Genomic DNA, 20701 nt, shown 5'->3' with positions numbered 1-20701 from the left:
GCTTGGGTTAGAAGGCACCTTAAAGATCACCTAGTTCCTTGCCCCATGCTATGGGCAGGGATGACAACAGATCTTGAAGCTCTTCTTGTGCATGTCTTGTGCACTTGTGCATGTCTTGAATAAACCTAAATGTCAGCTTCTAGCCACTTAAGTATTTTATTTTTCTTTCAGCACTCCTACAGATAACTGTACTATAAAATCCTGTTCCTCACATATATAAAATTCCCCTAAATGTCAGCAAGCCCTCTGAACTTCACCTCCTTAAATTAAGGGGATGTGAATCCTTGAACCTCTTACCATGAAATATATTTTCCAACATTACAATAATTATGTATTTCTTGTATCTTTAAACTGTATATCCTATGGATATATGCAATATTTTAACATATTCAATAATCTTCCTATTGATACACATATTTTTATAGTTCTTCAGAACATTTATTATTTTTTTTCCTTCTAAGGCTTAAAATAGACATTATTCACAGAACTAATGCATTGCTTAGGACTGCAAAGCACTGAAAATTTGAGGTAAGTTGAATATCTAGTTTAAGTTTTGGTTAACCTACTTTAGAATTTTGCAGGTGAAGACCTGCAATAGTTAACTCACTGAAAACGTACAGGGAGTTTGGCATGCTTTAAGGGGACACAGTAAGTAGTACAGTTTTGGAAAAATATTTTTAACCCTGTTACAGATAGTTTTGAAAAGGAAGATTTATGTGCTACTTTAGAAGATTAAATTGAAGATTGGAATATTTGGTTACAAAAATAGATGGCATTTGAGCACCTTATTTTTTAATGTTCTTTTAAATACATGACTTCCAAATCGTGAACGACATTAATTTGAAAGTTAGCAGAATTGTCAAAATTTATTGATAGAATTTATTGTGTTTTCTGATAACTTCATAACCCTTCTGATAAACAACTACTGAACCAAAAATATTGGCCTAATTCTCATGTGTGACAAGGCAAAAATTCAGAAAATTTTTCAATCAGTACGCACTTTCCCCTTTTAAAACATTAGCAGCTAATTCAATCCCAATACTTATTCAGACACTTTACTAAACAAGTAAAGGCAGGAAAATAGAGGGATAATCATGCATATAAAAATTTCAGGAGGAATATACAAAGGAAGAAATTATTAAGCAGGTCAGTGTGCAAGAGCAGATTAGGGCTGGAATCCAAGAGAATAATAGTCTCTGAAATACTTTTTGAAAAGCCCAGCTTCTGAGAGGCAGTGAATATTTGGAAATGATTTTCCTAAGACTATACAGTATGCTCACCCATCATAGGGCACATGAGAATATACAGGGAAAGAGCTTAAACAGGGACAATGATATGCACTCAGAAGCTTGTTTTCTTAGGAAAACACACTATAAAGACATGCTTAAGATCTATGTTTGAGAGAGAAGCCAGGATAACATTTCTAAATAAGAACTATTGCTAAAGTAACTGGAAATGCAGATGATCTTTTCAGGGCTTTGATTCTTCTGGCTAGACAGCAGAGAGCTGGGAATGTATTTGCACTTACAGTAACTGTGGAAGGAAATAAAAAGCATGTAACTTCAAAAGATGTTGCATGAACCCCAAAATTATTTCCAAGAATATGTTTACAACTACCTATATTTTTCTAAGTTTCCCAATCATTAATACATTATGTTGTCTCTTTTTTTTCTAATTTATTATGGCCTTGAAGAAAACAGGACTTTGTTCTGGCTCATTGCTGCAGAGTGAAGTAATTGTGTTATTTTTCCATCTTCCCAAAACTGCTTTTCTTTTACAAGAAGAGCCATTTGTACAGACTACGTAGTGTGCAGCCATCCTGACATCTCATGCAGCAGCCTAATCTTGCACTTCTGTAGCCTGCAGTGCCTCACAGAGGTCTCAACCCTGGAAGTAGTCTTGTCTACTGAAAATGCACAAATATTTGCTGAACTAATGTCCCAAATCACAGGATAATGTTGCCAGATAACATTTCTACTCAGGAAAGACAGATTAGTTCAACAAAGTTCAAAACCACATGTGTAACTCACATCAATGGAGCACCATTAATGTTTGCAGATACATAATTGATACATCCTACCATGTTGGCTGAAGTGAGATGATGCATTTACATGAGCAGTCTTTGAATTCAACCACTATAAAAATGACGGGGTTATTTTTATATGTTCGCTTGCAGAATCCAAGCCTTAAAAAGACTGCAGCGTTGTGCTAAATCCTCCAAGGTACCAGTCACTCACAGTTACTATCATGTGTGTTCAATAATGTTGGTACAGAATGTGAACCTACTGGAGGACTAAACCTTCAGAAATCCCATCAGCTGCTCTGAGCCAACACTGCATTGCTGTTTGGAATTGTAATTCACACTAAAGAGAATATATCTAACAACCAGAAGCAGAACTTTAAAAAGCAACATTCTACTTAAGTAGAATAGGGGGTTTTCTTGCTACTGTTTTTCTTACAGTTTGTTGTTACAATTAATTGGTGAAAATAATTAGGATAAGGATATAATCTTATTCTACTTCCAGTGGACTTAATTTATGCATTGGATAAAATTTTCCATATGCTTAGTTTACCGCCTCCCTGTACAAACAGAAAAAAATAAAAAAAGTACTATTTGATAATTTGAAAGATCTACATTTTTAACTGAGCACATTCATCAAATAGTATTTTTCTCAGAAGGCAATTCAATCAAGTTTTGTAACTGTTCTAATGCGAAATTTACTGTGCTAATTTTACTGCAAGCTAGGGAAAAATAGGGCAAGAAAATTGGTATTTTTAACACTCTAATCAGTAGGAGAATATGATTACTGAAATGGCATTTTTCAGTATAATGATCAGATTATGTCTTACCTGATGGCAAATGTGGAAGCTGTACACATTAGGAATAATACTAACACCATAATGACTCCAGTCAGACCTGGAACTAAAAGGGACATAAGATAACTTACATTTGAACTGTGAAAAGGTATACTTGTCTACTGTGATTTTCTAAGGAAGTGGAATTAGATATACAAATCATGATTTAATCAAACTCTTGCAAATACTTATCTCTTGAGCACAATTCATGTATCAAACTAGATAAGAAAGAAGAGTTGTTGTGTAATTTCCCACCTTCTCAGAGAAAATTACCTTCTCCCTTGTATTACACCATGCATCAATAATTTTGTATTAGTCTTTGCTGCTGCAATCTTTTGCTCATGACATCTGTCTCTAAGCAGGTAACTAAGAACAAACACTGTTTATTTGTAAGACTGACTATACAAATTTCTTTATCTCTTTCTTATTCCAGGACCTAAACTCTGTTGATCATGACAATTAACAACCTGGTCAGGGACAGAATTTCAAGCAAATCAATTTCTATGCAATCTGTCACTACAATTGTTTGCCAACCCATTTCATTCTGGAATGAGGAAGAGCCCGAAATTAATCTCCATGGCAAAGTATAATGCTTGAAATTGTTGACCACGGAGCAAGGTCTGTGAGAGTGATCTGCAGCCAGTATTTGAGAAGGGAAGGTTAAAAATATTAACAATTGGACTCATTTGTTCAAATGCAGACTCTTATCAGAACTAGTTTATCCTCAGCCCTTTTAAGTCAAAGGAGAGAAACAAGTATTTCTACAGCATGGTATGTTGGACGAAGCTCTCAGGCACATGGTGTGATTCTTGAGGTGTCCTGCACAGGGCCAAGAGTTGGACTCAATGATCCTGATGGGTGCCTTCCAACTCAACATATTCTATGACCCCATCCTAAAGCAGAATCCTGCCCATAAAGTACAGTAAATTATCAACCTAAAGACAGATTAGAAAATAACAGTTAGCACATTTTCTAAGCATCTTATCTTCAAAAGTGCCATCCCAGTAATTAAGAATATGAATTAAGAATTAGGATCCTAAAATCTGTGAGAGATTACATCAATACCTTTTAATCCTCAAAGAATGTTAGTATTTATGTGTAATTTCTGGTCACCTTAAAAGCCACATATTTGGGTTTAAACAAAGTCAGTCAGGTCAATCATCAAGCAGAAATCTAATTCTAGAACATCTGTTGGGATTGACAAATCTAGAACCCCATCCATTGCTGTCTATTCAGATTCCTTTGGACCATGCCCTAAAAGCTACAAAGTTGGGGTTTTATTGTTTGATCTAAATAAGGGTGGAAGTGTGATGGCATCAGGAAGGACGTTTACCTGCTTGTGAAGCACAACAGCTCAGGTTTGTGTCTGCCCCTCCATACTCAAACATTGCTCCTTTCTAAATTCCTGCACCAAAAATGTCTTGTCTTTTTATTCTTTATGAGTGCTGAAGTCTGATTCCCATGTAACAGTTCAGATTGCTCTGAAGCCAAACCAACCCTTAAATAAAACAGCTGAAGCAAGAAGACCGCTCTACCGTTATGTTTTTTTTTCTTGAAATTGGATCATTTAGGAATTTGGTTTTAATATTATGCAGAATCTCTGTTTGAAACTAATGATTATCTGCTGACTCATCTGTACAATAACAGCTTTGAAGATGCTGCTCAAGCTACTATGGGGCTTATGTAACTCCTCCCTCCTGACTATTGGATAAGCAAACCCAGGTTATATTAACACAAATAAATCAAGCTAGCTGAAATACAACAAATGGAGCATGTGAACAGAGGATCAAAAATTTTGTCTGGAAAGTAATGAGAAGCAGCAAACTTTCTCATTCAGTTTTGCAACAGACTTACCAGTTGCAAAAAGTAGTTTCCTTGGGTCCTGAAAAACAGACAAGCAGAAAAAAAAAATCAACATATGGGATTTTATACCTATATGAATAACATGGTAATAATAAGTAGTTCATAAAGCTCATGCACATTAAGACATAAGTAATTCCTAAACCTGGATGCAGGAATGAATTTGGTAGTAGTTTACATTGACTGTAATTCAACATAAACTAAATCTTTAGCCTCTGCATTTCCCCAGATAACAGATAATTTTTAATAACAGATAATTCTTATCTGTTATTAAAAACTGGGATTCAGATAATTTTACAGACAATTATTTTTGAAAGTTTTACTCAATTACCTCATCCCTTTGGGGGGACAAAAGGAAGTAGAAGAGGGAGAGAATTTGAATTTAAATGTAAGACAAGAGGCAAGCATTTTACTGCCAGCTACATCACCAAGAGATTTGCAGGGGACTCTAGTGAAGCAAGACTGAACACAAAGGACACAGATGTTCCTGTGTCCTTCACAACATGTGAAAGGAAGAGGGGATATGTCAGCCTCACAGGAAACTGCCTCACTCCCCCTGAGTCCTATATTTCAGAGGTTTTGTCTTCATTGTGGAGAAAACTTTATTATTATTATTATTATTGTTGTTGTTGTTATTATTATTAAACTTGCGGTAAAATGCAGTGAGGGGAGGTTAGCAGTTTTCATACAGGTCAGGAAAAATGAAGTATCCTCTCTCTGACCTCGTCCTTGTCTCTGATCAGATGCGCATACACATGTAGAGAACATGACAGCAGCATCCAGACTGCCCACCACAGTTAAAAAATGGGTTTAAGTGGACTTCAAGTACAAAGGTTCAAAAGCTACTAAAGTACCTAGAATCCAGAAAGTTTGATCCTAGAGTTCCTAAAAACTTGCTGTAATCTCCATTTTCTGTTGCGAAATTCCTAAGACTGCTTAGTAGAGGCTGCCATGCACACCCTGGCATGTTCTTGCCTGAGGCAGGCTCCTGATAATGTTCCTGATGAGGCTAAGCCTATAAGACCACTCCTAACACAAACAGACACGCAGTTCAACTCAGAAGCTCAGCACAATAGTTGGTGTTGGCATGTCTGTCTGCCATAGAATAGCTCCATGATTAGATCATTCACCCTGGGATTGCAAGACCTTGGTTGTTGGTCCTTATGAGCCTGGGTTGAGTCAAGCTCTCTTTTTCTGGGAAAGGATGCAGCTGGGATAGGGTCATTGCAAATATTTCCTAATGAAGCTGGTAGAAAAGAAATGCAGACTTGAGACTAGAATGAATATAAACAAGAGGGAACTTGATTGTAGCCCAAAGAAGAAAGAGTCCTGGACTCTGGTCTTGCTTCTTAAATCTGCAAATACCTTTCCAGTGCCAAATACAGAAGCAAGCACCTGGACTAGGAATCTGATATGGTTGCAAGAAATCTGCACCAAAGTCAAAGAACGTAAACAAATCAAGTATTTTGCAACTAGAAATCAGCTTCCAGCCCAATTCATGTAGACAACTAATTCTACTCTTAGCATATATACTCACTGCAGCTCAAAAATGCAAAATCCATTTCAAATCTCACCGCATTCTAAATAGTGGAAATGAGGAATGTATTTTCCCAAAAAGCAGTAGAAATGTCTCAATCTGGCCCACTCAAGGAACAGAGAGAAGTAGAAAAGAAGCAGGAGAACAAGGTGCAAGGTGAAAGAACTTGATGACTGCATTCTCCATCTCATAATCAAATAGGAATGATCCCTGCTGCATTAAACAAAAAGTGCTTAATACATGCTTTGTCCAGAGAAAGAAGCAAAATCCACAGCAACCCACATGACGCGAGTTTTCAGTGCACGAAACAGAAGCACTATATAGATCATAGGATGGATCATATAATGGAACTGAATATGAAAATAATCATATATTTAAATTATATGCTTAAAAGGGAAATATGAAAGGACAGCTGGCTCACCTCACCACGATAGTTTGCTGCATTTAGGGCCAGAAATTCTTCATTGTAGTTCTCAGAGAAGTTAAGAGCATTCACCAGATGAGCAGCAACATGTAAGACTGAGAAAAAAAAACTGAGTAAAGGTGAGGTCTGTAAACAAGATATGGATGTTCCCCTGAAGTGGCCACCCAGATGCCAAGCTGTAATCACATCACCTGCATGAGGTACATCAGGGACTAAATCAGGGACTAAATCAGGGACTAAATCAGGGACTAAATCAGGGACTGACTTTTTCTAAATCAGTTTATAAATATTCATGACAGAAAGATGTATGTATTTTAAGGGGTTTTTTTAACTCTGTAGCAATGATTTCCATGGTACAATGCTTCAGCTGAGAGGCAACATTCAAAAGTGTCCAGCCAAGAATATTTCTTCTTCACCAAACTGGGTAGTTGTCTCCACTGTTGCCTTCCCTGCAGTTAAGCCTGTAGTACCCTGCTTCTTCACCCTAATCCCTTAGGCACAAAGGGATAATGGCATATTTTGACCTGATCTCATATACCTATCCTTCTAGAAATTGGAATTTTAAGGAAAGGCTCAGCATTAGAATGTATGGCCATGTGTTTAAAGCAAAAATGAACCAAAACCCTCACACATCCGAGAAAGCATTTACAATTTAAGACAGGCAAGCACAGAGCAAGACTATCCCCAAACGTACTGTAGAAGAAAAACCACGAAGTACTGCTTCAGTGTGCTTCCCAATCACGCTGCTACTCAGCACAAAAAGATCTCACCTGAAAAGATGCATATTGTAACACCACATGTCACATGGAAAGTTTTACTTTTGTCTAGCAGCCTTCTGGTTTTCTTGCTGGCAACCTAGTAAGAGAAGAATTCAAGCAATCTCTTCTAAAACAAAGCAAAGAAAAAGAATACTAACAGCAACTGCTGCGACATAATAGTAACTTCAGCTTTTACTAGGTTTAACAGTCTTGCAAGCATAGTACCTAAATTTAAAAACTACTGGATTATGACAAAGAGATGAATTTGAGGACTTAATGAAGAAATTACACTCAGATCTGTATTACATAGATATCAATAGCACATAACGTACCTTCTGGCCTTAAAATTTAGGAATTGCACTAACTGTGTAGCATCACTGACTCTTTTATAAAGAAGATCAAAAGGAATGGTATATTTGCATACACAGATGCATCTACAGGCATCAAATTTTATCAGTATTGTCACATGATGCTCAGAGGTCACAGGTTCAATTTGCAACCATCCAGAAAACTGTTCCTCAAAAGCATTACTTACATTTTCAAAAAAGCAACCTGTGAATCACAAAGAAGCTAAACTACTGTTTACTGAATAATGGTACAGAAAACAAACCCTCTTAGATTTGACAGAAGTTTTTTCTTTTAATTTCCCATGATAATGAATGTATCAGGTTGGGTATTCTTATTTAAAGTTCTATCATCTCCAGTAGGACACTTATGGTCACGCAGAGATAAAGCTGGTTTTGTTCTGTTGAATTCTACCAAAAAGCAGTAGAGAGGACACAGATGCCTCTAATATTACAGTTCAGAAAGACAAAGGATACTTCATCTGGCTACAGTTCGACAGCAGCTCTCCATCCTTCAAAAATGCACTGAAGAAATCATCCTCACAACAGGCCAAATCAAACCAGACAGTGTCAGCCATGGCATTGTCTTCAAAGGAGTTATGGATCTAGGTTGAATGTCTGATACTTGCACCATGCAAGCACATACTGTATAATAATCAGGGATATAACAGATTCTTTTTCTATTATTTTTCAACTAAACAGAGACCAGGGCCCTCTTCTCAATTGCAGCATTCTGAGGACATTACTTACCTTCTGAGATCCTCGCAGGAAGGCCAAGATAACGCGGCACATTGGTAGAAGGACCAGGCAGCAGTTGAGATTGAGGACAGATGCTGAAGCTCTGCTAACACACAATCCTAGCTGAACAAATATTGCAAGAGTTAGATTACAGGGAGAAAGGAATAGCACGTGTCAGTATTCAATCTCTTTTTCTTTGCAGTGAAACCAAACAGTTCCCATGCTCTCTGACTCATCGGAATAGTGGAGTTTCATTATGTTTTATTGTACTGGAAAAACCACCGTACATACAACATGTTATCCTGTTCTCAAAGAGGAGAAAACAGCTCTCACCTTTGCATCAAAAAGCTACTAAAAAATAATTTTGTCAACAATAAAGTCATCAAATGACAGTTTTCTAATGAAAGAGCCAATATCCCCATCAGTGCTCAAAGTCACAGGTAACAAAAATGTCTGAGACAACAATAAGCATCCACTAAGAAATCATCTGAAAGCTTCAACAAACATAATTAAATAAAAAAGATCAATAAATACTATGAAGACACTAGAGAACCACTTAAGTTTAATGATTTTTCTGGTAAACAAGCCACAGAAATACGTAAAAAAATATCAATTCGGTCAAATCAAAATGATCATATTGTTTCAAGGACTGTTACGGAATTGTCACAGAACTCCTCATCCATTCACATTATGCAATGCCATATTTGGACCTAAAGAAAGTGAGTTTTCTTCAGTTTAGCTACTCAATAGCTGGTAACTGTAATGAAATCTAATTTCACTAATGCTTTCACTGATATATTTGGAACTTACATAATTAGAACAAAAACACTTGTCAAATAAATGAACAAAGCACACATTCATGTCATAACTCTGTATTTTTAATCTTATTATCTCATTCATTTATGATTTAAAAAGTTAGTAAAATGCCATTGTTCTAGTTATTAGGTTGAATTACCATTTTACTAGCTTATATAAAAGATGCTTTTAGACTGTCAACAGAATTCTGGAAGGATATTTCTTACAATGTTCTCAAAACTCCAAGTTTTTTAACTGCTGAAGAAATTAATAAATTAAAGTATTATAATATTAAAGATAACTCAAATGCTGCAGTAGTTTGTGAATGAATTGAACAGGTATAAATTAGCTAATAAAAATTACTAAAGATTAACCATTTTTTCAAAATGAAACTTTATGTCAAAAAATGAGCATTTGTTATTTTCTTAGTCAAAAAAATTAATCCATGAAACATCTATTATGTTCAGATCTTTGTTATTGAGAAGAAACAAAATTGGAAAGAAACAAAGAGGTTTTATTTATTTGGAAATACATTTTTTAAAAACATTATTAGAAAAGTCTTGTAATTTCAAAATTTGTAATTATTGTTTTGTTTTTTACAGACTTACATACATGTCACAGAAATGGATCAATATATAAGCTAGTAAAAGTAAATAAGATAACTGCACTTCAGAATACCTTCCACAGAACAAATCAGTCATAAGGGCACCTTCTCTCACAGCTGCCTGTGAGAAGTAGAAGCAATTACCCCACAAAATGTGCTCCACTTTGTTCTCTCCCATGTAAATGTGGGACCCCCAGCAAAAAAATTCAAGGAACATATTCTCCCTAACCTACAGAATGATAGCAAATAAGACTAAAATGAGTCATGTCACTTAAAGTTTTTCCCACTCTCCAGATGTCCTCCACTATTTCTTCTAATGTATTGTTAGTCCTTTTTTTTCCTTACATAAGACTTCCCTTGCTTCTATTTCATCTTTTACTTCACTCTCTGTTCACATGCACAATGAGAAATTATTCTTGCTACATTTCCCTCACAAGCCATGTTCTTCAGATTTTTGATCATCCTCTCCTACCTGCTCTGGACTCTCCCAAATGGTCCAGACCCCAAGTGTATTGACTAAAACTGAGCACCAGCTACAATGGTCACAATCTCAGTAACTGAGGTTAGGTTTTACCAAGTGCTGATGTCACTTTCCACTTCAAAGTGTGATTAAAAAAAAAAGAATAACCACAAAACATATATTTCTCTATCCTTGCCCACTAAAGTAGTTTCAAGTGACTTGTAAATATTTTTATTTATATATATAAATTATATAAATTGTATATTTTCATATTTTTTTATTTATATATATTTATATTTCTGCGAGATAAAATGGCAGTACCCTTGAAATGACTGGAGTTAATGGTAAGTAAAATGTCTCTATAATGTGTTGTTTGAATATACAAGATTGTCTCTATCTTCATTAAATCCTCTAAAGGGAAGCTAAAAATGAGCTATAGACTTCATGAAAGCAATAACTTTAAAAACATGGTCATTAAAAACTTAAGCATTTTTATTAGAGCTTGCTTATTTGCCACAGTATCTCAGCGATTACATGAGCATGATTTGAAAAACACAAGAATTATGTAGAACTAATGTTGTGCAAATGCAAGCAATAAACGGAATAATTTTTGTAGCTCTTGACTAACACCCAAAAGCTGAAAAAAGGTAAAATAGTTAAAAAATTTTAATAATTTCTCTTGTATGACCTATGTGATACATCATTTGTTTCTCAGGAATTTATGTTGTCTGAGTTTAAACAAACTAGGCATGACACCAGTTATCCAAGATTCCCTTTATCAGGCACCACAATTCTTCTTACAAAACCTCAACAAAACAGTCTAGGTTGGAATAGTCTAGAATCGAGACTGTATAATGTTTAATAAATAATTCCCGTGTGAGTTCAAGAAGCTCTTGGACAACACTCTCAGGCACATGGTCCGATTCTTGGGGTATCTTGTGCAAGGCCAAGAGTTGGACTCGAACTTGATAAGTCCCTTCCAACTCAGTATTCTAGGATTCTATGATTCTAAGTAAAATACCAAACAATTTAACTGGTACAAAAAATATGAATCAACAATGATGTGTACAAAAAGTTACCCTATTAACCTTTCTTTTTTTTTTTCCCACTATTTAACAAATAGCAAATATTCATTCACAATGCAATTACTATGGAAAAATGCCCTCACATTAATCCTAATTCACTGCTATCGGCACCTGTACAAAGGAGAAAAAAAAAAAAAAGAGCAAGAACAGCAAACGACTTCAAACATGCAGTGCACTTTTAGGAAAGTGTGATTCAATAGTTGTTACCAAAGAATAATGTAAGGTTTTATTCTGAACAAATAAAGTTGGGCAATGTTTGCTGCAACAAGCCCGTGACCAATTTGAAAACAATAGTAAATACATTTAGCAATGCTTAGAATCAAAATTCACGCAAGACCAAGAAGAAAAACAGAGTACTAAGTTTGCTCTTAATATATATATGCAAAAGCTAAAAATATCACCATGAAACTAATTCTTTCCAAATGGTTTCCAAGTGATCTCTTTCTTAACTTACTTTGCATTGCCTGGGTGGCATAGTAACAAATTAACATAGTACATTGTTGGATTTTTAAACAATAGTAAAATAAAGGATGATTTTTGCTCTGAGGCAACTCACTGGCCTAGAAGAGAATATATATCTTAATTAAGTAGCTCAGAAATGAGAGAAATATAATTATCTTTTCTTCCTAAAGTTCTTATTGGCTAAAGAAAAAGAAGAAAAAAAATTGTTATTTCATGTTACTAGTATATGAAATTTCTGTAAGATCAAAAAGACAAAGAAACACCCCCAAAAATCTCTGCTGGACACTGTTTTATCCAGCTTTATGGATACTGAATTTAAGCATTTGATCACCTCCTTTTCTAGTCTGACTACCCAGTACCACATACAGTTATCCCATTTCACAGAGGGGCAAGGAGGCACAGAAAAACTGAAAGATTACTCGAATTCACAGAGGATTTACTCTGTGGCAAGAATAGTAGGGAACTGGACCATCCACAAACTCAAATCCTAAAAGCTAGGCTAGACTTTTCCTCCAGACAACTATAAAGCAATCACAACCTTCTCCAAAGTAGCAGAACAGGGTTCCAGCATGTAAGTTCTCCAGCTATCCCTGTCTGACGTACAGTCCCATAGAAATCCAGATGCATTCCTGGCTACGTTCGCACAACATACAAAATAGGACGAAGAAGCAAACAGTCAGATCTCTTTGGATTTTCTGTATGCTGCTGCCATCAAAGTAGGGGAAATGAGCTTTCCCTCTTAGTTAGGCAAATTATTTCAGTATTAGGTTGAGGGGTACAGTAACTTACTTACAGTACCACAGAATACCCCGAAGCTTGTCAGTTACAAACACAGAGTTGAACCTGACCTGCAACTGCTGTCCACAGAAATCTACTGTTCAATACATAGTTGCAAAACATACAGGGCAGCGGAACACAGGAAGACTTCAACGAATCTGTCCTATCTCACTTCTTAAGCCAATCTTGTATCAAAAAAATGGTAGAATGGTACTGCAAATCCTTCCACACCTAAAAGTGATGTGATTCTGTTTTTCAAGATTTCACTACCTACAAGCAACAACCCTAAACAGGTCATGGTGCAGTAGAGATACCACACTTGGTGGTCTCTCTGGAAGCCTTTCTTTGAAATTTTTCAATCTTTTATGGTTCAGGGCAACTTGAAAGGTTCTGAGAAGACTCATAAGCCACATGCTGGTCTCTAGACACAGGTCACAGACCATCTCCCCAGATGGAGCAGCTAAAAATAGTTATTGTCTTCAGTGGGACAAACTGTGCTATACAACGTCCCTCCTTTTGACCCAACTTCCTTTTCTTCATAAAGTACTCCTTGTCTTAAAGTAACAGAGCACTGATAATCTAAGATGAAGGACAGAACTCAATTGCATGCATAGCAATTATTCCCCTTAGGCCTGTCAAATCTGGTTGGAGATCTAACAACAAAACCACGAAGCAGCTGAAAGGAAGGAAAATGCAAAGGTAGTGGAAACCTACTAGAACATGTGAAAACTTCTACAAAGTTTGACTTCGTTTTGTTCCTGAAGATGGAAGGTTTCAAGGAAGGACTCTGTAAATCACAATCTCATGTACTGCAACCCTAAGACTAAGTGGTGCAATATATTTTAATCACATTTGAAAAAAGAATTAAAAAAAAACCCACCTGCAATTCTCTACACAAAGAATTTAACAGCAGCCCAATTCTCTATGCTAATTCAACCTTTCAACTTCAGACTTCTGCTTCCATACAGGAATCAGAAGTTGGATACATTATAGGAAGAGAGAAGTACCAGGAGTGGACAATGGCAATATTTTTAGCTCCTTTTTAAGGCATGGGATATCTTTCCTGCACTACTGAGAATCAATATTCTCACTGCTCACTTGTAACTCACCACACACATTCTTTGAAGGTTTTCCTTCTCCTTCTGTCTACATGTTTAGGTCATGTTCCCATTTTACATGCAGTGCCTTTATGTAGGATGTACTCCTTCTGCTTAAATCAATCATTCAAATTGAAGGAAGCAACTAACTTAATCTTGAATTCAGTAATAGATTCCAACTCCTCTGATAATCTCCAAGCAAAGTGTATTCACTTACAGGATTTCAGACCAAATGTTCACCTTTATTAATCTATTAATCAGTTAATTTAATGCTAGAATCCTCACCTCAGGATTGACAATTTAAAAAAATAGTCGTCAGTGTTGCTGAGTTACAGGGGGTTTTTTTGTGCCAGGTAGAATGAGGCACAAAGACTGGAAGGGTTCTCAAGCTATCTTCACAATTTGTCCTTCTCCTATAGCAACACCACAAAGCGTGACAGTGTTTTATATATAATTAGTAACAAGAGCTTAGGCATTGATCCTGCTAGATGCAGCATTACCTAAACTTCACAAATTTGGCCATGAAACAAGGGATTAAGGGGACCTAAGTACCTCCAAGAGATTCACACGCTGCAAGTCACGGACAGAGCAGAAAGTTGCTTCCTGTCCTATCTGAGTCATAGTCACACCAAAGTGATGCAATGTCTGCTACTAAGGGTTTCCTTTATGTTTAATTATTTTCCCTTATCATAACACAGTAGGTAATATCATCTGTGAAACCAGTCTTCTGGAGTGTAATGCAGGTATTTTATTTCAAGACCTACCGTTGTTAGACTAGCATGGAAAATCTACAGTAATACATAACATAATGAACAATCAAGCAAAGAAACATTTTGACCATAATTCATCTCTGTTCTACAAAGAGTGTGATGCCATGATCATCTTAGAATGAGGAGCAATGATGAAAACAAGACTATTTTTAACATGTCTAGATGATACAGTAGTAAAAATTTCAGTTAATCATTTGAGATATACCTCTACTAATGCAACCTGCACTATTGACAGTTTTCAGAAGAAGTGCTGCAAACGCAAAAGTTTTCCCATAAAACTTAATAATATATGTGACCTTCACTGGGTAATTGTCATTTGAACTTAAAAAAAAAAATAAAAAAGCAAGCAAACAGAAGAGATATGGTGCAAAACCCAAGTTCATCCCTGGTTACAGTTGAGAACAAATCCCAGCAATGATGCTGAAATGTGGGCTGTGGAGGACGAAGGGTTGAAGGAAAAATGTTTTGGAAAACAAAAAAAATCTACAATGAGGCAAAGAGAATACAGGAAGAGATTTACTTGCACATTCAAGGGGACTATCAAGATAAAGTCTTGTAACACCCTCAGTCTTCACAAGGGAACTCTGTATATGTATATATATCTATATATATAGCTTCCATAGCAACACAAATCTATTATTAGACATTTTTGCTACATGTAACACTCTAAATAGCCTGATTAAAAGAAAACTAAATCACAAAAGCACACTGCATTGGGGAAAATAAGGAATCAAGATATACAACTCTCTCCAATGCTTAAATGTGGAGGGTAAGCAGGCTGCAGTGAGGTTGCATAACGATCAATGAAAACAGAATTTGGCCTCAATTAAGAAAATCTCTATTGTCACGATAAACTAGCAAGGAAAGACATGAAACATTACTGGAACATCTGGAATATATTCCAAGAAGTGAATAAAGATGACAAATGCTATGTACAATACTGCACAGTAAGAAGGCAGCAACCATACAGAAAAAAAAAGTGAGGCACCACTTTTCCTTTTCAATCCCATTTTCAGTTATTCAATCTTTTCTCAAAGAGATCCTTCCGACAACGTATTTTCTTCACTTTGGTCTGAAACCCAGAAGGTTATCTCTTGCATTAACATTTGACAACATTACAGTTATTTGAGCAGGGACAGGAGAGGGAATAGGGAAAGAGAGACCTTTTGTGCCATTACAAAGTGAGCCCAAAGCTCTTCCTGTTCATGGGGAACACAAGCAACAAGGAAAAGTCATTTTATTCAATGCTGTTAAAAGCAAGACTCGAGTTCTATAAGGCCAGTACCAAATTTAGGACTGAAGTTTTTGGTCAGGTGCAAGCCGAGCTAATCTGAAGGGAGAAATCCTCAAGTCTGTAAATAAATTAACCTTCTGGACAATCTCTCTGACTGAGCAGACACACAGCCTCCAACAATGAAGATTTTGGAGTCATGTCAAGTCATTTACAACTCTCCCTTTCTTGTAACTCCTGCCGACTACATGTTGTAGTATCTGTCATGAACATGAAGACGAGAATATTCCTTTCCTCTTTGCCACACTCTTTTATAAGAAATCTATGTCTGTTGGGTGTTTCTTCAAAGACTTCTCTTCTTTAAGCAATAGAAGACCACAAGTTAATATTTATCAAATTATAAAACATTGAGATTCTTTATCTCAATAATGTTCCTGAACCAGTGGCAATGAATGCATTAATACAGTAAGACTATGGCCAGAAGCATTAAAAGCAATTCAGTATCCAAAGGGATAGTTCATCAAAGCAAAAGTATCAGAAAGGGGTTTACATCCACTAGGTTCTGATGAACTTTCACTGCAAGCATTATATAATCACAGAATTATTCTGGCTGGAAGGGACCTTGGGATGTCTCTATTCAAACCTCCTGCTCTAAGTATGTTCAACACCAAACTCAGATTAAGTTTGCTCAGGGTTTTTTGCTCAATTGGGTTTTAAAAACATCCAGGTATGGAGATTTTAAAATGAAGAGTCGATGGTCTCATCAACAGGACTCAAACTGAGCAAAGCAGAGATATTTGACACAACAAATTTACGCACTAAGTTTTGTAGTACATAATAGTCTGACTAACTTCCTTCTAGCACATTAGCGCCTTTGACTTAATTGTTCACTTTGCACTTACAGGACACCACCATGCTTCTAGTGCCTTTTTACAGGTATAGAATTAAGGATCAGAACAATTGTCGTTGAAGGACTGAATGCGAGTTAGGCACCTAAACAATTTTAAAATCCTGTGATAAGTATTTTGTTCAACATCGCAGAGAATACAATTGGAAAAGAATAAAACTGAGCCTCGTTCTTCTGCAGACAGGCGAAGTAAATCGCTCCGGTGACCATTGAATGAAAGACTAACCTCATTCTTTCTCCTTCTTCACATCAGAAAGATATGGCATGAAAACATGTCAGAGTTGAATATATTCAGGATATTCAGTCCAATGTCTCATTTCATATCACAATCTGATTTCCTACAGCAACTCTTCTTGTTCTACATTCTGTTACTTGGTAAACGAAGCTACCTGTGGTAAATCTTTCAGTGCTGCAAGTGCAAAGGATCCTAAGGAAATTTTAGGCTATTGTAGCATACAAAGTAAGAGGAAAAAAATTCCTTAGCCGACCTCACTGAAAAACAAGAGCAACTTTTTTTTATTCAAAAATCGCCACATCTTTTTGGCATTTTTTGTTTACTGGCTGGAAAAAGGACTCACTTGTCATGAAAGTATCTAAAAAAGAGTTCGTTCTGTTAAGAAAAGAAATATCAGCTGTTGAATTATAAATGAAGACTTTAATCTAAATCTCAAAATTTTCAGACATCAAGAAATGGCACAGAGGCAAAACACTCACACGTATACAGAACGGAGAGAAGACTGGTTAAGCAGATGGGCCATGGGCCAGTGGCTACACAAACCAACAGAGAAGAAGAAAAGGGGCAAAAATCACTCTGGAAGGTAATAGAAGCTGTAGTATAGATATGCATATGCCATTTCCTAAGAAATTAAATTGAGTTCAGTTGTCCCAACCCCTGCAAAATAATCTGTATGATTAATACACACATACAAATACACTGAAGAGAAGGGAGAAAGATAACTTCAGGGTCTACTGATGATATTTAGACAAACTGTCAAAAGTGAATTGCAAGAACATTTTACAGTCTTTAATATTTTCAAAATTTTAAAATTAGTTTCAGAATTTTGACCAAAGCTCTTCCCTTTCCACCTCATTTTAGAATGCCTCCAAATTTCTGTGGTTCTTTTTCCCACAGTTGCAGACACAGTTAGACAAACTCAAAAGCATAACCTCCTGGCCCTCATCTCCTGACCAAAACAAGGAATCTGTTGCCTGAATCATCTCAAAGGTTCTGAACACAGATTAAATTACTTTGTATGTGTCTTTCATTTTGAAGTATAAGAAAATAAACAAACAAACAAAAGAGCAGACCATGAGCTGGTACAAGGCAGTCAAGTCATCTGAATTGAGAAAAACTTGCTGATTGATACCAGCTGACAATCTGTCCCAACATGTTACCCAAGAAGATTTGCTTTACAAACAACCCACTTGCTCTGCCAGGAATAAACACAGTTTCAAATGGATACACTGGGCTGCAAAGCCATTAGAGATTAAGGTAAAATTAAACACATTCTCACGTTTTTTCTGACAAGAAAGCCATCACTGTGAAGGATTTAAGTATTTTCATTCCCTTCTTTTTTGCACTACTTTTTCTAAGATTCATTTTTTTAATGCATCTGAATCAACCATAAGGAGAAAGAAAAAAAAGAAAAAAAAGAGAATTTTATCAAGTCAACTTACTTTCAAGCAAGATCACAAAACCTTATGGAACTGGATAGCTATGACAACGATATCAACCATGTGAAAATATATAACCTGGATCTACTAAAAATAAAACCCAGAGACTCTGCAGCAGATTAGAATGCACATCATCTGTGCTTTAATCCCATGTCAACTTTCCATTGAAATCCATTCCTGAGTATGACATAGTGTTACAAAACATTGTGTTATGCAGTCACTTTTTCTTGGACTCTCAAATTCTGAGAAACTTTTGAGCATTTTTCAGAAAACTTCTAACCCTAAGTCTATCCCTTTGGATAGAAATGTTTTTCAAACAATTGAAATGGTGTAGCTGTGGATAACTTCCCAAGAGAGACCAGTATCCAATTTCTCCAAGTTCTCTTTTTGGGTTCATCTGTTGGCATGTTTGTGTTCCTGTGAGCCTGTCTGCAGCTGGGAACACCAGGAAGGAGGAGAAGAGGGGGAAGAATAGCTGTCCCACACTTGACTGGTTCTTTTTCTTCTCAACAGTGTTCACTTTCTACTCCTAAACAACTGTCAGAAGTATCCCAGTAACTTCTTACTTGATCTTTTCCCACTTTGAAGAGTTAACAGACAGTTTGTGTCATCCTTATTAGCAAATGCATTCTGCCCCTTTCCCATCTCCCAGCATCCCAATTTTCAGGGCAAAAAGTAATGTCCGGGTCACTCACCCCTAACATCTGATACAAATAATAATACTGTAGCCCTTGATAATAGAGCAGGAAGGTTTTCCAGAAGAGCCATACATTGAGAGAGAGCCAGAAAAGCTGAAAAGAAACAGAAACAAGAGATTGTAAGTGAAAGTTACATATGCGAACTTCCGTGTTAATTTCATTCATAAAACTCATAAGTCTGTAGTTTCATAAATACATGTAAATGGATTGGGAAAACAAGCTTCAAGCACTTAGTATAAAGATACTTTAAAATATTAAAAGGAATAGCCTCTCTGTGTGAAATTCTCACTTTCCTCGAACTTCACAAAACTTTGTGCCTTAAGACAACCGAGAGCTGGCGAGGGCCCCCCAAATCTTCAGCTGGATATTGCAGCTAAAATACTTAAGGAATAAAAACCAGCAACAAAGAGACAAAGGAAGGAAGAACTTGACCTCCAAGAAGCTGCATCCTCTCCCTCAAACTTTCCCAAAGAGAGCCTAACAAAGAGCGAACAAACACAACGTGTGCCGATCCCAGCCGGTCACGGACTCCGGCGCTGTCCCGGGCCGTGGCACCCGCGTGCATCCCTGCCAGCAGCGCACCGGGACAAGCACGGAGCACGTCTCACCGCCCGCCCGAGCACCGGCATCCCGCAGGCGCCCTGCCCCAGCCGTGCCTCACGGCGGGCACGGCAGCACCTCCTGCAGCCCCGGACCCGCGGTGCCCGCCGAGCCAGTTGCAACCTGGGTCGGCCCCGCCGCCTGCAGCTCCCCCGCGGCCCCTCCTGAGCCTCCTCCGCGGGGCAGCCCCTCTGAGGGGACCCCCTCGGGGCCGCCCTTACCAGAAAGAGGTGCTTGCTCCCCTCGTTGGCCAGCCAGCTCCTCCAGGACAGCGCCATGGTGCGGGACGCCCGTGGGGCAGCACCGAGGGCTGGGGGGGCGCCGGGCAGGCGGGCGATCCCTCCTTTTCAGCCGGGCCGGGCCGCCCTCCCCTCTCCCCACCCCTCACCCCCCGCCCTGTCTTCCGGCCGCCGGGGCGTTGTGCTCCGGCCCCGCCGCGCCTCCCTCCAGCCCCCCGGCCCCGGCCCGGCCGTGCAGCCCCTTTGTCCGCCCCGGGCCCCCCGCGGGCGCGGCGCTGCCCCGGCACCGCAGCGCAGCCGGGCGGGAAGAGGGGGCTCGGAGGGGGCCACCCCCGAAGGGACAGCCTGTCCTGCCAAGGAACGGTGTGGCCGCATCCTCGCATCCCCCCCAACCTTGGAAAGCGGGTTTTCCCCACCGAGAATCCTGTCCGTGGGGACCCCCCTTGCCTCAACCCCCCCGACATCCCCGCCCCGGCTGAAATGTGATACAGAAAACAGGAGGGAGCGGGGAAGCAGCCGTGCATGCAACTGCTCTGCAGTTCTGGTAAAACAAAGAGATTGTCCAAGAAACTACTGTTCGGTCAGTACATGAGGCCCTCTAAAGCTGGGAAGAGACGGGAGTCTGATCCTGCTCCATCAGGTGTCCCTGGAGCACACTGGAAGTGGCCGGCTCCTGTGTGCAGGCACAACGGGTGTGCAATCGAGCCGCAGCTAGGAAAAAGCAGCTATGGGCACCTCCACACTGACAGTGTCCTGAGTTCAGACTGATACACGTCGCAATCAGT

General features: G+C 38.1%; 1 protein-coding gene across 1 annotated transcript in view; it reads right to left on the bottom strand.

The window, feature by feature from the left end:
* Positions 1–19955, bottom strand: part of NOX4 (NADPH oxidase 4) — a 101652-nt gene extending 81697 nt beyond the window's left edge. Inside the window, exons 1-7 of the mRNA XM_027744606.2 lie at positions 19899–19955; positions 19075–19170; positions 8530–8640; positions 7448–7532; positions 6675–6772; positions 4711–4738; positions 2851–2923 (exon numbers count right to left, since the gene is read on the bottom strand). Coding sequence (XP_027600407.1) covers positions 2851–2923; positions 4711–4738; positions 6675–6772; positions 7448–7532; positions 8530–8640; positions 19075–19170; positions 19899–19955 — 548 coding nt within the window. The remainder of the gene's footprint in view (positions 1–2850; positions 2924–4710; positions 4739–6674; positions 6773–7447; positions 7533–8529; positions 8641–19074; positions 19171–19898) is intronic.
* Positions 19956–20701: the final 746 nt, after the last annotated feature.

The sequence above is a fragment of the Pipra filicauda genome, unplaced genomic scaffold (genome assembly GCF_003945595.2).
Source record: "Pipra filicauda isolate LSUMZ 115617 unplaced genomic scaffold, ASM394559v2 scaffold141_size4267151_pilon, whole genome shotgun sequence".
NCBI lineage: Eukaryota > Metazoa > Chordata > Aves > Passeriformes > Pipridae > Pipra > Pipra filicauda.
This window is presented reverse-complemented; position numbering and strand designations above follow the sequence as displayed.